At 38.7% G+C, this 17691-nt stretch overlaps 1 protein-coding gene and 1 pseudogene across 2 annotated transcripts; one reads left to right on the forward strand and one right to left on the reverse strand.

The window, feature by feature from the left end:
* The first annotated feature begins 255 nt into the window (after positions 1 to 255).
* Positions 256 to 1772, forward strand: LOC147627759 (uncharacterized). Of its 2 annotated transcripts, none has more exons than XM_086815124.1 (3): positions 256 to 676; positions 781 to 1176; positions 1283 to 1772. In XM_086815124.1, the coding sequence occupies exons 1-3, from the start codon at positions 586 to 588 to the stop codon at positions 1753 to 1755; spliced, it is 960 nt and encodes a 319-aa protein (XP_086671250.1). In that variant the 5' UTR covers positions 256 to 585; the 3' UTR covers positions 1756 to 1772. The 2 variants fall into 2 exon arrangements, with proteins under 2 accessions (XP_086671250.1, XP_086671251.1); XM_086815125.1 differs by having other exon boundaries at positions 1286 to 1772.
* A 4504-nt stretch (positions 1773 to 6276) lies between these two features.
* On the reverse strand, positions 6277 to 7184 carry LOC147627760 (uncharacterized; annotated as a pseudogene).
* Positions 7185 to 17691: the final 10507 nt, after the last annotated feature.

The raw sequence follows: 17691 nt of genomic DNA on the forward strand, positions 1-17691 counted from the left end.
TGCACCATGGCTTAAAGCCACACAGATGGCAGTTCCAAGAAAAGCAAGTGCATGTTCCATTTACTGTAGGTTATGACAGTTTTGCAAGGTCGTTTTACATAAATACTAAGTGGTTTTGCTAGCTTTTCGTGGTTTTGGAGGACGGGTTTGTGAGATTCAAGTAGTTTTCCCATTTTTCAAAAAAATTTGCACTACTTTTGATAATTCCGAGCAGAAATGCAGAAATGGGCCATTTCTGCTCGCCATTTGGCCGTGCGTGATCTGCCTCTTTGTGTGTTTGTGTGCGTGCGTGAGGGCGGAAGAGAGAGAGAGAGAGAGAGAAAGAGAGAGGAATCAGAGGATGTTGATTATGTGAATCTTGATCGCTAACTTCCATGTGATATGGCTGCAGCCAAACGTGTGGTGCCGCCTTTGTCTTGTCCCGCACTCTGATCTCAAATCGAGCGCCGTTGTCATATATTTTCATACTTATAGCTGTATTTTCACAGCCTTCGATACTCAAGTCGCGTGTATTGCTGTGTATTAGCCGTGGCCTTGGAAACATGCAGAGGTTCTTACGCTCAGACGGACAAAATTTGGGGTAATATGGGTGATCAGGGATGCCGAGAAGCCTGCAACGAGCTGTTTATATACTGCAGCATGAAGCGAAGGCAGCAAGCCAGCCAGCTGATACGAGGTAAGCTTAGAAACTGTAATGAGGACATAGCCAGGAAAACAAGCTATTCCTCGTGATGTTGATATTGTTACTGATCATTGAGTTGCTGCATGGACATATGGCAGCTCGGGAGCACGAAGACGGGATGGTGTCTGCGAGAATGCGGCTGCTTTGCGACTATAGAGCTCCCGCCGGATCGAGATGGAGCCCGACGGCCGAGCAGCTGCGTGAGCTGCAGGCACTCTTCCACGCGGGTGGCCTGCGGACACCTACAACCTCCCAGATCAGCCGCATCACCGCCTGCCTCCGGGCGCACGGCCGGATCGAGGGCAGGAACGTGTTCTACTGGTTCCAGAACCAGAAGGCTCGCGAAAGGAAGCGCAGGCTTATGCAGCAGGAGGAGGCTTGCAGTTCTGGTGGAAGCGTCGCACTGACAGAACGTGATGGGCAGACGATGGTGCAGCAATCGAAGAGGTCGAGAGCCGAGTTCGCCAGCTTGCCATACGATCTGCACCGCAAAGGTAATATGGTGCTTCTTCTGAGTTGGCTTCTGAATCGATATGCAAGTTGAAGCTTCATCTGAATGCCGGCTTCTACGTCTGAACTTCTGTCTCTCGCCGTTTTCAGCAGCAGCAGAAGACGAACGATCGGAAGTGAGTGATGCGAACGCCCAACCTTCAGCCTTCCCAGCAGTGTCGATTGAATGTATTGGCAGTACTAAGAGCGCCGCCGCCGCCTTCCACCCAGCTCGATTGGCAAACGCGCCACCAATTGCCATCTCCACCCGAATCCCAATGGTTCTTGATGGCGCAAACGCCTTATATGAGTTGGACGAGGAGGTTGATAGTGCCTCTACTGCCTTTGATCATGTGCATCCGCTGTCATATGATACTCGTAGCACATGTCTGAGCCGGAATCGCCCCCTTGTTTTGTTTCCACTGTCGCCCCAACAAGCAAAGCCTGCTGCTGATCATAATATAATTGAGCCAGCTTTGAGCTGCTGCAATCCTATTCAACCACACCATTCCATCCTCGACGTCTCACCGCTTGCCCCCTCACTTACAAGCTGTACGCTTGATCTGAAGCTCGCAATTGACTGATATATTGAATTCCAATCGAAAATTGGCGTTTAAAGCTCTGGACATTTTTCATTCCTTTTTTTTAAAGCATTTAGTATTGAAATTATGCCTTTTTGGTAGCACGGTTACATTTAGGATACTTTCAGTGGGTTATTGTGTCATGTTGCCATCTAAAGAAGAAGAAGAAGACGACGACGACGACGACAAATATGGCTAACTGAAATGTATCCTTGTTAGAGCTCACGCTGCCATCTGTAGGGGTGAGATCAATTTAAAAAATGCCCCTTACAAGTGGCTTGGTCTCACCCCTACATTTGTCAAAAAGACAAATATAGCCGATTGAAATGTATTCTTCCCCGGAGGGTTAGAGCTCGGGCAGTGACCCAACCCATTCTGCCACTGCACTACAAGCCCTCAGGCCTAGAGCCGATCTTGCCCATGATTCTTCTACATTCCCAAAATGCCCATATCTTTTCTTCCAAGCCAACAAGAGCATCAAGCTCTTTCCAACAAGAGTATCAAGTTCTTTTGCTGATCAAGCTCCTCCCTCCAGCTCCCCCCAACACCGTTATTTCTATTTGTTCTATTCATCAAGCTTCCCAACAAGCTAGTAACATTATTTCCACAGCTCAGCCTTCTGTTAATGTCGTTTGCTAAAGAGAAGCCATGCATTTACTAAGGATAAGCCAAGCATAATTTCCTCATTTCAGCTGCGCAGCAACCATGCAACATTATTTTAGTTCATTTTGTGTATGATCGAGCTCTCTCCTTCAAACTGGTTTGAAACCCCTTGTTTTCTGTAGCCCTTTGACTAAGACGTCAAGGGATAATGTTGGTATTGTGGTGTATAGTTGTGCTATGCGCAAGAGTTTATAAAGACACAACAAGTAGACCTAAATCAGCTAATGTAAAGTAGATTATCATGAGCTCAGCCAAATGTTGTTGTTAGGACTCAGGAGCCAAAAACTCAACCCAACCTTCATAATTGCGCAGACTCGTGTAGCTCTTCCTTGCTTGAGGATCGCTCCTTGCAGAAGAACTCTACGAATACAAGAGACAATATGAATAATGAACCCAATTACCCTCTGGACAGGTGCAATAGGGCCTAGTTGGCTACCTCTGCACAGCCCATTTTTTTTCTTTTTCTCGGTCATGGATTTACACACGAGGCCACCCAGATGTTGCCCATTGCCTAGCGCACCCCAGCCCATCCTCACATTAGTGCTTGTATGTCGCTTGCATGGCAGCAAAACCCTGCCTAAACCGGTAGCTAGAGTGTAGGGGTAGCTGTATCACATTATCTCACTGGAAATGACACACGTCCCCTCAGTTGTCCGGTATGAGTGTAAACACATTGCGGTCAAATCTTCACCAAAAAACAAGCAGATCCTAGAGATCACAAATCATCACATTTTGACTGTTGTTGAGGTTATAATTCTCTGTTTGCCCAATCCGTACTAAAAGAAACTTTACGTCAAAGAATCCCTTGATAAAGTACCCGTTCAGAACTAACATTTCTTGAAAAATGTACTCCTGAGTCCTCTAGAACATCCTGCTTTATAAGCTCTTGCAAAACACTCTAATAGGATGAGGGCATTGTGAGGGTAATATACTTGGAAAAAATTTGTGTCAACTTCAAAGCCTCACAATAGGCCTCCCTATAATCCTCTCATTGGATGTGCTACAATAAGCCTTGCAAGTTACGAGGCTTATTGCAAAGCTTATAGTAGTAGAGAGGCTCATTACTAGGTCTATTGTGAGGCTTAAAAGAAAAAATGCATAGTTTTCTCATAAATTTTGCTATGTATGTTAGAATTCATAGAGACTGGACCATGACCTAGTGTTCTATAGCTCAAAACAACCATCTCATAAAGCACTCTTTGCTACATGTGACTAATGTTTTACACTAGGTCATGGTCCAATCTCTATTACTAGTCTTAAGCAAGTAGATACACAAAGTCTTTGGACTTTTTTTATTTGACATTAAGTACAAAGTAAGACCATTTTATATAGTTCAACATTGTCTTACAAAAAATAAGTTTTCATTCGAGTAAGTAAGATGGCAAAGTGTCTTACTGTCTATTGGTTTATTTATTTGTTAGTCTACTTAGACTAGTTTGTTTAGTCTATCTTATCTAGTCTACTACTATAGTCTTAATCTACTAGTCTACTGTCTATTGGTCTATTTATTTGTTAGTCTACTAGTGCATTAGTAGTCTAGTGTATTAAGTACGACATTTGTGTAGAACTAGATATTCTACAAGTCTTCTATATCTATAGTTAGTCTACTAGTAAATATGATAGTAAATAACATATATAAGTTAGTCTAACACTTAGTCTACTAGTCGATAGTCTCTAGAGTATGTATATGTATTATAAGTCTAACAAAGTCTCCTAGTGGATAGTCTCTAGTATATATATGTATTAGTTATTAAGACACTAACATATTACTTTAGTTCGTCTAGTCTTTCTTAGTCTAAGTAATTAGTAACATATAACAGTACTTATGTATGAGCTCTCATATTTATTTAAACTGAGAGGTCATGCATAAGCTCCCAACATAGGTGATCCTTAGATTTTGGGATTAACTTATACTTGTATGATAGGATTGGGACTTTGTAGGTATTATCTATGTAGTTTGAAGGTCTCGTAAAGGTGATATGCGCTAATCGTTCTCTGATTTTTGGTGACTTATACATTGGTTAAAAAGGGGTTACAATACACATGCATCAACAATGTGTAGTCCTAGCATGGTTTTGTGGGTGATTTTTGAAGTAATTACAGGTGTGTCTTAGGCATAGGGTTTTGCATGCATCATCTACATAATACAAAGGTTCCTTGAAGCATATGAGCTATTGGTTTAGAGATTTGTGATGTGTACATATGGCTTCAAAAATGTTCCCCAAACATGGTGGTAATTGTCTATAGGATGAAATTCCAAGCAAGCGATAAAATTATTCGACTTCGTAACTACTAAAAGGACACCCCACAAAAATGATGGAAGTTGTAATCAAGAGGGAGTTAGCCCTATCTAAAAGTAGGGGATGGGAGTAATATCTTATTTATATCATTAGGTTTTAGACAGTTGTTGTCAAGGCATAAGATGGTTTTAACTAAATCTCTTATTCGTGCTCCTTGGGCTTCTAAGTTTATATACACAATCAAGAACTTATGTTACAATGAATGTGGCATTTTTACATGAACTAGAATGTATTCCTTAAAATAAGGAACTTCATAATTAAGTTACCAATGTTGATTATTAGAGTCTCCTTGTTCATGTTATTAGAAAAAGTCATCATATGCTTATTATATTTATTAAGTAATTCTATGTAAAGTAAGCTTTTATAAGTTACCTTGATCATCAAGCTCGAGAGTTATGCAACCATGGACCCCCATTCTTCTTTTGAGTTTTATATTTAGTTACCATAGGTAACTTTTTCTCATGAGTTGAGATTTTTATAATTCCAAGGGTATAATTTTATGTACAATTGATTTATACAAAGCTAAAATTACTTTTTTTAAGAGTGATGATAAAAAACATAAGAACCATAAAGAAAAAAGAACTCAAAGATTCATGTAAAAGGGTAACCTTTTTTTGGGATAATAATATGAAGAAAGAGGGTGAATATCCACCCTAATATAGTTATAAAAGGGCACACATTTATCCACATTTTTTGGGACATAGGTTTGAAAAAAGGCCATACATTTATTTACTTTCTTTAGACACATAGGGCGCACAAGATGTAACTTTCAAAAAGGGCGGACACAAACACACAAGAGAGATTGATGGGCTGAATTTTCCACTATCTTCTTGACTTCTCTATAAGCATAACAGTACATACTATAAGGGAGAGTACTCTACTACTAAAACATACAAGGTGCATAATCTTCTTGACTTCTCTATAAGCATAACAATACATACTATAAGGGAGAGTACTCTACTACTAAAACATACAAGGTGCATAATGTGAGCCTAACTATATGATCTGGTGCTATAACTATGCCATGAATCTAGTAAACCAAAGTGGTTTCCATATGGCTTGTAAACCATTGGCAACATAACCACCATAATCTCACCAACTATTCATCTTATCATTTCATTCATATCCACACTAGTTGAGATCAATATTTTAACACTCCCTATCAAGCTCGACTCCATACCTTGCACTCTAATTAAACTTCTAAAGATGTAAAGCTTCTATGTACCAATGTCTTCATGAAGATGTCAGCCAACTAATCCTCTATGTTGGCATAAACCAACTCCACATCACACTTGCTATAACCATCTCCCTCATAAAATGATACTTTACCTCAATATGTTTTGTCCTAGTATGATACACTTGGTTACTGGCCAAATGTATACTGCTTATGTTATTATAAACTAACTTGTCCATGGGATCACCCATATCTACAACCATACAAATCAGATTTAAGAAATGAGAACCTGCATACATATTTGATTGCACATGAGACTCTCTCAACAATGTTTTTGCAAGGTGTCAAAGAAAGGTTACTATATGAAAAGGATACTTAGAAAATCTTTCAAGCAGCCTCATACAGCATGGCATTGTAAATGGACTCGTGAAGTTGAGGGGATAAATAATACATCTTAGAGGTAGCATCCACAAGGGGCATGTCAAACTTGATTGACCTAACTAGGTGAGAATATGTGTGGCTCACACCCTTGTCATCGACGCAGTTTGTAGTGATTGGGATTCTCCAATTGCTGCTTATAATCAAGACCTGTGACAACATATGTGCCTCTAGTGCACTTGTTTTTCCAAGTGTCCTTAAGAACCTTCTCTGTCTTCCACCTTGCTTTTACACATTTCAGCACATAGAAATCTACTCCTTCTACATTATTAGCCTCTGCGTTAGTTGTCTCCCTCGACAAGAAGTTGGCCAAGCATATCCAATGATCCCTCAAACATGGGTCTCTCATCTTCAAACTCAGCCACCCTATCTAGTATATCGATTGGTTCTTGCATATCTTCCATGTCTAACCCTTTTGTTATAGGCTTGAGAACAATATGTGACCATTTCTGGACATACAACTTGTTAGAGCATGATCTCCAATGACCAGCTATACATGCATTGTAGAAATAGGCCAAATTTTTTGTTTTCAACTGTGTCGGGTCTAGTTTGCAAAACCAACACACACAATGTAGGGATTGTGTCCCTTTGAGTGTTGCACATCCCCATGCATTAGACCTATCCACATCATCTGCACTTACTAACCAAAACTTTTGGTGAATTTGGGGACCATTGCTAGTAGTGCAGGCATACGAGCTACTTGCACCATGAGACATAGTTTCCATTAAGAAAGCTACAACATCAGCAGCATTTTGAAGAACTACACCATCATGTTCGTGTATTAATGCCCTCTTCACTACTGTACCATCACCGTCATGTTCTCCCTTGCCATGGCAAGCAAAAAAATCCCAAGTCATCTCCACACCTCTCAGTTTGTAAAAGCAACCAACAAAATAGAATGGTTAGGTAGCTTTAAACTGTGAAGCCGCACCATCACACCTAGTGCTTTCAAAATTTCAAACCTTGGTCTTCAAGCAACCGATTATGAAGTTGGAAGCAATGCTGCACAAAGAGAGTATCATGTTTCTTATCATTAGAGATATAGAAATGCATCTCCTTAATTATGCTTTGGTCGTTGCTTGTACTACGTATATATGTAATGTGAACAAGGATTGTGCATTGATCTAAGTGCCAATGCATGGAATGTATTTCATTTTGCTGTTTGAATGACTAGTTCTCAGCAAAATCTATTACAGATACTATGACATCTGTAGGGAAATTCTTGACACTCCCTATGTACTGATCAGCTTGCCATCTATACCTGAAGTTATGCTTAATGAACTTTGATGTGTGGTGTTTCAGCATCACTAATAACTCTTTGATAACAACTTGCTTGATGGACAACACTTTTCGTTGTCTGGTTACATCATGTCTATTTTGAACTTGAATATCCTCAAAGACCCGAAGAGTGACTGTCTTTGTTGTCTCCTTTTCTTCATGTGGACACAAGCGTAGCTTTTTAACACCGCATTTATTGCATTGCCCCATGATACATCTGAACTAATGGTATGTGGAATCCTCCTTCTTTTTGCATAGACAAGATTCCCACAGTTCTGTAATTCCAAACATGACGTGCAACACATTTTCCCTTGGCTGCCCACTGATTTGCAAACAATACAATGACGTTTGCACAAGCTTCCATGAAAGCCAAAAGCATATGAGCGCATCCGATTCAAGGCATCTTTTAGGTATAACATTTGTATGTGGTACACACAGCAACATGTGCTCCAGTCCTTTAGCTTGCGCACAAAGAAAGGTTTGAGCTTTTTGAATGAGCGTTGGCCAATTTGCAGATGAGGATAAGTAGACTTGAACCTCAAAAAATACTCCATCCTACAAGGAACATAGACCATGAAGAATTTGCAGATAAGGATAAGCAAATGCACAGTGCTATGTATTCACAAAACAGGTCAGCTATATAGTACATGGTTATGCATTAGTACTGTGCTATATAGCTTGTACTGATTGCTATGTAGTAAATGTGAGCCATGCACAGTGCTATTTGTGAATCTTAGACCAAATGCTGTATAATTGGTTCAGTGCTATATAACCGGTTGAGTGTGTTGTAGAGAGTGCTATATAGTACATGGTTACGCAATAGAACCCCAGGATTTAATGATGTGTGCTATATTAGGGGTGGTCATTGAACATGTGCTATGTAACTAGTTGATTGTGCTATAGCTCGTAGTGGCTGCTATGTACTTCATGGTCATGCAAAATAGCCCTGGGGTTAGTAGTCAATGTGCTATACCAAGGTGTTGTGAGCTATTAGTCAATGTGCTCTATGAGTAATTATTTCAGCTACATAGCCCGTGCACAGTGCTATTTGTAAATCTTAGACCTATACATCATTGAACAAATGCTATATAACTAGTACATGGCTATGCAATAGAACCCTAGGATTTAATGACATGTGCTATATTAGGGATGATCATTCAACATGTGCTATGTAATTGGTTAACTATACTATATAGCTTATAGAGAGTGCTATTTACTACTACATGATTATGCTATATTAGGGATGGTCATTCAACATGTGCTATGTAATTGGTTAACTATACTATATAGCTTATAGAGAGTGCTATTTACTACTACATGATTATGCTATATTAGGGATGGTCATTCAACATGTGCTATGTAATTGGTTAACTATGCTATATAGCTCATAGAGAGTACTATTTACTACATGATCATGCTATATTAGGGATGGTCATTCAACATGTGCTATGTAATTGGTTAACTATGCTATATAGCTCATAGAGAGTACTATTTACTACATGATCATGCTATATTAGGGATGGTCGTTCAACATGTGCTATGTAATTGGTTAACTATGCTATATAGCTCGTAGAGACTGCTATTTACTACATAATCATGCAAAATATCCCTGTGCATTAGTCAATGTGCTATTTACTACATAATCATGCAAAATATCCCCGTGCATTAGTCAGTGTGCTATACCAGGGTGTTGTGAGCTATATAGCATACTTCAATGAGTAATCCTTGACCTCTACACCATGATATGCAAGACATAAATATCCCCGTGCATTAGTCAATGTGCTATACCAGGGTGTTGTGAGCTATATAGCATACTTCAATGAGTAATCCTTGACCTCTACACCATGATATGCAAGACATAAATAACAAACTATGCTCTTATCCACAGTGGAAGTATGTACCTGAGATTCATCCAACAAGTGTACCGGATGTTCAATTGATTGGTTGTAGCCAATTTCTTGTTTGGAGACACCCTTGTATGCTCCGCCCAAAATTTCACTACTATTTCCTGAAAAGATGCAGGGGAGAAGAGAGCTTAAGCTCTTGCAAGCACACACACACTCACAAAACCCTAAAAGAGAATACACAAGGTGAGAGGCTGAAAATCTTCTTCTTCTTCACACAACACTCAACACACCATATACAAAGATAAGAGTACACAATATGAAAAGACACTCAACCAAATACATACTAGGGTTCTCTATAGTGTGAACTCAACCAAATACATACTAGGGTTCTCTATAGTGTGAACCCAACTAAATGAGCTGGCGCTATAACTATGCCAGTCTCTAGAATGGCTATCACACAGCCTGTAATCCCACTGGCCGCATATCACCCATGATCTCACCAACCATGCCACTGGTGTAAGTGTGGGGCGGCCTATCCCCCAGGCGGGTCATCAGTGTCCACCGCCTCACTAGATGAGCTCGATATCTCAACACTCCCCCTCGAGCTCAACTCCATGTCATGTACACCAAGCAAAGCCCTGAATCTACGGAGCTTCTCTGTACCCAATGCTTTGGTGAAGATGTCAGCAACCTGATCCTATGTGCTGACATAAACAAGGTCAACATCTCCTGCCAAAACCTTCTCTCTAACAAAATGGTAGTGGACCTCTATATGCTTCGTGCGAGCATGAAAAACTGGGTTCCTAGCCAACAGTATACTGGCTGATGTTGTCACAGAAAATGACAACTTGTCTATCCACTGATAGACCCAAATCTGCAACCAAGCTACCTCACATGCTGCACCACTGTAATCGGCATCTGTACTGAATAGAGCAACCGTAGGCTGCTTCTTGCTGCTCCAAGTCACAGCAGCACTCCCCAAATAAAACATGAAGCTGCTAGTAGATCTTCTATCTGAGATACTACCAGCCCAATCAGCATCTGTGTACCCATGTACACATATCTCTATCCCAATTTCATAAAATAGTCCACAATGCAAAGTAGCCCTCTCATACCTCAGTATGCATCTCAATGCATCCAAAAGCGGCTTCTGAGGAACCTGCATAAACTGACTCACCAACCCAACAGCATAGCTCAAATCTGGCCTGGTGATCGTCATGTAGATCAAGTGCGCCTATACATAGTAGGATCCTCCAAAATCTCTCCTGAATCTGCACTCAACTTGCCATTCTGATCCAATGGCACTGAGATAGGCTTATAGCCTATCATACCATACTTGGATAACATGTCCAAGCCATACTGTCTCTGTAGTAATCCAATACCATGTGGTGACCTAATCACCTCAATTCCCAAGAAATATCTGAGCTCCCCCAGATCCTTCATCTCAAACTTCTGTCTAAGCAAGATACATCAAAGATCTCTGCATCATGGTCCCCCGTAATGATCAGGTCATCTACATAGATGACAACAAGCACAACCCTCTATCACTGTGTCTCACATACAGCGAGAAATCTACATTGGCTACATGAAAGCCAATAGTGATAAGATATTCAAAAATATTGTTAAACCATGCCCTTGGTGCTTGTTTTAAGCCATACAAGGCTTTCTTCAACCTGCAAACATGCTCGGGGTGACTCACATCCTCATAACAACCAGGTGGCTGTAACATATACACCTTTTCCTACAAATCCCCATGCAAGAATGCATTCTTTACATCCATCTGATGTAAAGACCATTGCTTTGACACAGCCACTGCTATCACAACTCTCACTGTTGCCATCTTGGCAACTGGGCTAAAAGTTTCCTCATAATCAATGCCATATGTCTGCGTATATCCGTTGGCTACCAATCTAGCCTTGTACCTGCTTATGCTTCCATCACTGTTACGTTTTACTTTGTACACCCACTTGCATCCAATGGCTTTCTTGCCTTCAGGCAATTGCACTAAATCCCAAGTCTCATTTCCATATAGTGCATCCATCTCCTCATCCATAGCTTTCTCCCAACACACATTTCCAACAGCCTCATCAATGCATGTGGGCTCTACAACCTGTACAACTTTTGCCATGTATGCATAGTGATGTGCCACATAACCATCATAGGTAAACCTCTACACAAGATTCTTCACTCTCCCAGATCTTTGTAGCTTTGCATTCATGGCTTCCATAGCCTTCTTTACACCAGGTGTTCTCATAGCTGGTATCCCAAGATCCTCATCAAGGCTCATCTCTCAACCACTAGACTCTCCATCAACATGGGAATGCCCTGTGTAGAAATGTCAAGCATACTAAGGGGCTCAATCACTTTCTCTTTGCCTTTATGTGATGTACTAATCACATTTGTTGTTGCAAGACTGGTATTATGACGCAGCTTGCCAGTCCATGGTCTATCGGCTAAACCACTAGATGAGGACTCTCCTGGTCCACTCAAAGATTGTGATTCCTGACTTGCATTCTGTGCAACCACATTTCCACTCACATCAGCCCCCAACAGCTTCTTTTTCAGCAGCATACCAGCTGCTCATCTCATCAAAAACAACATCCTTGCTTACCCGCAACTCACGTGTAGCAGGGTTATAACACCTTAATCCCTTTTGCTCAAGGGAATACCCAATAAACACACATTTTTCAGCTTTTGGATCCAGCTTAGTTCTCAGCTCATCTGGCACATGCACATATGCAATGCATCCAAAGACTTTCAGATGAGACAAATATTTTCTTTTTAGTCTTTTCTATTATTTTTGTTAAAACTAAATCACAAAAAAGCAACCACACTTTTTCGAAACCACACACTTTTTAGCAACCACACAACCACTTTTCAGTGCTTTAAAACCACCCACTTTCAAGTACCAAAAGCATGCCACCTATATGTGCTTTCACCCATTTGTCATATTTATTACTATTTGATGCATTTTCTTATATTTTAATGTTTTATGAAATCTTTTTGTGAAAAGTGTTATTGTGTTACAATGGCTTATGAAGATACCACATATGTTAGTTGTTTGGGAGTGAGCATGCTCCCTAGTTGCGTCTACAAACTGAAGTGGTTCCAACAAGTGGGCATGCTCCCTTTTGCCTAGTTAGAGACGAAGCAAGTCCGAGGTGGAAAAATCCTGAATTCAAGGATCCCAGCCATGACCAACTAGAGAGATATTATACTCGGATGTGTAATTCATGAGAACTCAAATGTGTAATTCCCAGGTGATTTGTGAAGAATTATGGTGATTTTATATATGTGTGTGTGTGTATATATATATATATATATAGTAAGATGTTTCTTGAATTTTCTTCAGAGAAGAGTGTGTGTATACCTATTTGTGAATATATAGTAAGATGTTTATTGAATTGTCTTCAAAGTAGAGTGTGTGTATGCCTATTTTCTAATATGTGTGTGAGTGAAAGAAAAGGTGATGAGTGTCACCAAATCAATAGATTGAGTGGTCAAGCAGCAGTAGGCTACTAACCCATGGGTTGGATGGGGTTAGGCTTAGTACACGAACTTGGGCGGTGTGCATGTGCGCATAAAAGAAAACAACTTTGGGAGTATAAAATTTGATCATAGAGTAAATAGTGTTAGAAGTTATCTGATTAACTTGGATATAAATAGTGCTAGAAGTTATTTTATTAACTTGGAGAAATCACCTACATTTCTTTGGGAGGGAATTTTGAGTACATTTCTTGGTGAGGGAATTTTTTAGTTGAGCCTTGGGGAGCTACTGTAGTTACTCATCATATCGCCCTAATTGGGTCACTCTACGTGTGTAGAATAGTTTTGTTGCCCAATCGTCTAGAATTAGGGGGTAAGTGTCTCACACAAGTGCTCTAATACGATGAGAATAATTCAAGGGAGAAGATGACCTTAAACTCCTTACAAGAAAATTCTCTAATACCATAAGAAGAATTCAAGGGAGAGAGTGAGCTTGAACTCCTTACAAGCAAATTTGTCACACACATATACAAGAGTAGAAAAGCACATAAGAGAAAGATGGATGGTTAAATTTTCCATTATCTTCTTCACTTCTCTATAGTAGAAAAGCACACAAGAGAGATGGATGGCTGAATTTTCCACTGTGTTCTTCACTTCTCTATAGCAGAAAAGCACACGAGAGAGATGGATGGCTGAATTTTCCACTATCTTCTTCACTTCTCTATAACTATAATAGAAAGATAAGAGTATCTTTCTATAACCATAATAGAAAGATAAGAGTATATACTATCAAGGATTACTCTACTACTATAACATATAAGTTCTGTAGTGTGAACCTGACTATATGTGTTGGTGCTATAACTATGCCATAACTCTAGAAAACCACGATCGTGGCTATTATACAGCCAATAAACCATTGGTGGTATATTAACCATAATCTCATCAACTATGCAAGTGGCATAAGCATGGAGGTGTCATCATCCTAGCATATCATCCATATCCACACTTGTTGAGCTTGATATTTCAACACCCAAATCTTGCTCATCGTTGTCACTAAGGGTATCACCACCTAAATATGATATCTTTGTTACATCTTTAAAGGTTAGTTTCATGCATACTCCTCTCACATTCAAGGAGTTGAGCTCATTACTTTGCGATGAGGAGATGCAGATGCAAAGTTGCAATGGTGGGGATGACTAGGATTTCTCCATTGGCACAAAGAAGAAGTGTAAGTTTTCTAACTCTTTAAATCAAAATAAAATATGTTAAATTCTTTTATTGTAACAAGAAAGGGCACATATACAAAGAATGCAGGAAATATTAGACAAGTACTAAGAACAACACACTAAAGACCAAGGAAAAATTCAATCAATAATGTAGAAATAGAGTTGTTTGTTTCCATTGAAGAAATGTGGAGTGAGACAAGTAATGTTATAATACATGATGATTCTTGGATCATCAATAGTGGGGATTCTAAGCACATGACTAGTTGTAAGGATTGATATTCCTCCCTGTGGAATCAGTGGGAAAAGACGTAAACTACCCAATTAAATGTCTAGGTAGCCTAGGTACTATTTCAATTATATCTAAAGAAAGTTGTACAAAAAATATTTCAAATGTTATTTAGGTTTCACATATGAAGAGGATTCTCCTTTTTGTCTTGGCATATTTTCTTGAGGAAAAGTCTCAAGCTTTTGGAAAGTTTAAGGAATAGCTTACATTAATTAAAGCTAAGGTAGGTTCAAAATGGAAGGAGTTCACAATAGACCGAGGAGAAGAATTCATGTCTGATGAATTCTTGGGATTCTACAAGGAAAGATCCATAAAGAGGGCATAAAGTAGTAGCTCACTACCACTCATACTCTATAGCAAAATAGTGTTGCAGAGTGAAAGAATCACACTATTATGGAATGGCAAGGAGTATACTTTTAACATCAAGAATCTACCTAAATTCTTTTAGGCTAAGGTAGTTACCATGTTTGTATACATTCCTAACAGGAGTGCAACAAAGGTTGTTTAAAAGATATCTCCATTACATGCCTACTTAGGTGAGAACCTTAAGCTACATAATTGAGAGTTTTTGGGTGTGAGCCTTGTGTACATGTTCCAAATTCTCCAAGTACTAAATTAGATGCCAAAATCCATAAATACATCTTTTTAGGTTACAACATGGAGTTGAAGGGATATCGACAACTCTATGCCCCTCCATATAGAAGATTATAGTGAGTTGTGATGTCATAGTCTAGGAACAACCATGAGAGATATAGGATGAGCTTCCTTCTTCTTCATCGGGCAACAAGGAAATCGCCAAAGCAACACACCCTCCACACATAACACACACTTTCTTGCATCAAAGCAATAAGTAGATATCCCTCTTTTTTCCACTCAACCTTTGCGAAAGAGAAAGAGAATATGCTATAGATTTTTGTAAGGGAATTTAAAAACTTCACGAAATGAAATAATTAAATGCTTCCATTATCTACTTATCCTCTTGTATAACATGCCTTAAGTCTATGATTCCTAACCCATACCAAGAGTTTCTTTCCCTTATATCTTGCCAATTCACATCATCAATCTCTCTATCAAGATTATCATAATTCACTCATATCCAAATAGGCCCCCACTCTTGCAATGACATAGAGAAATTGTCTCTAGATATGCCCCCACTCTGTTATATTTCCTCATCTATAACATAGGGAAATTGTCTCCAAATAGGCCCCCACTCTCTGCCAAATCCTCATCTATGACATAAATAAATGATCTCCAAATATGCCCCCACTCTCTCGTAATTCCTCACATCTATGACATAGAGAAATTCTTCTCTTGACCTTTACATTCAAAGCTATATTTGTTAAAACTAACTAGTAGACTAGCGGGTGGCTACGCAAACAAAATTAACACACTATTGTTAGACTAATTAATATACATACTTCCTAGTCTATCTAACTAAATAGCCTATAGTACTACATATGGATAAAGAAGGCTAGTAGAAGATATAGATTATCTACATATAGTAGACTAACTTATACTATAAAGGACTATTAGAATACTAACTAAACTACTATAATAGCCTAACTAGACTACTAATACACTAATAAGCTATAGAAGACTAGAAAACTACATATAGTAGAGTACACTAACTATGTATACTAGACTAACTAATACTATGAAAGACTATTAGACCTACTAACTTGTTATGAGGATGAATTCATGGAATATTTTATATATTCCCATGTTGTGTTATTTATGGATTCTTAAAAGATTTCATGGAATATTTTATTCCCAAGTGTTTATGTTATGAATTCTCCTAGACAGGTTTAGATTAGGATGCCTTTCTAAATTCAGGCGATTGTAGCTTACTTTACACATATGTGGTGAGTCTGTACATGCGTGGGAGTATTGGTTGCATCGTCTTGATTATATAAAGTTTTGTATGGTTACTTGTATTTTTAGTCAATTAATTTATTAATTGACTGGCAAAGTTGATGTAAGTGTAGATCATTGGATGTGATAACGAAAGCGAGCTCGTGGTGGTTAGGAATATATTTTGTGAGACTCAACTCTGGGTGTCAATTGACATGCGTACCCATAATGACTATTATGAATAATTTAAGATTGATTATTATTATTATTATATTTATTCAAGTTAAAATAATATTAAATATCATAAATAAAATAAAATATACTTTAATATCATATAATAATATATATATATATATACTGAAAAGCTAATTGATAGAAAAAGTAAACTTTTCTTAAAATAGACCTCTCCAAAATAGTCTATTATTACATAAAATCGAATTTAGTAAAACGGCCCACTATGGGTTGTAGACTAACACTATTCTCGTAATTTTAAGTATGAACTCAACTATATCCTAGCAAAAGACCAGAGAGTTACAACTGCTACAAGTTGCAGGCCTGTACCTACATATAGGAAGCCAGGATAAGCTAAGACAAGCAAACATTTATAGAAAGTATTATGTGTACAATCAAGGATGGCATGCTCCCCAGTCTAGTGTCCTTCACATCACAAATTTGGCATACTTGTAGCTCTTGTGGCTCTTTGTTCACTCATGTGTTGACACCCTATCCATGTGACATGAGATACTTGAAGTTCTTGTAGCTCTTGGTTCAATCGGGTATGGAGCATGTGTGATGACATTAGTTTCTTTTACTATTTTTCTTGTATAGTTTAATTACTTCATGAGAGAGAGAGAGAGAGAGAGAGAGAGAGAGAGAGAGAGAGAGAGAGAGAGAGAGAACTCTATTAAACATGTTTTGTAAGAATTATAGGTTCCTTGGATAAAGCTCTCCTTTCTTTCTATATTCTCTTTACTTCTCTGATGAGATGGAATGATGTCTCCAAAGAGATTGATTGAACCAAATTACTTCATATATTAATAAATCATTGAAATACTCATGTTTGAGACCGGGTCTCACACACGGGGGAGAAAATTGGACCCAATATGGTGTTTATATCTCTATGCTTTATTTTCTTGCAAATTATTATTTTAAGTGAAAATTTATTATTTTGATTTCAATCTGTTTCGCTGCATAACAGTGGTATCAGAGCTATTGCAATGCTCCACAATAAAATAGAGTGATTTTATTTTTGTTTTTCTTTCTCAAAGCTATTTTTACCAGCCTAACATGGAGCATGATTTTGACCTAGTAAACAACCAAATGAGATTTTGACTTCTTCTACAAAGTTGTAGAGCTATTGCTCAACCATGTTTTAAGTGAAATTGCCAAG

The sequence above is a fragment of the Cibotium barometz genome, chromosome 20 (assembly GCF_041138505.1).
Source record: "Cibotium barometz isolate CiBa-2024 chromosome 20, ASM4113850v1, whole genome shotgun sequence".
NCBI lineage: Eukaryota > Viridiplantae > Streptophyta > Polypodiopsida > Cyatheales > Cibotiaceae > Cibotium > Cibotium barometz.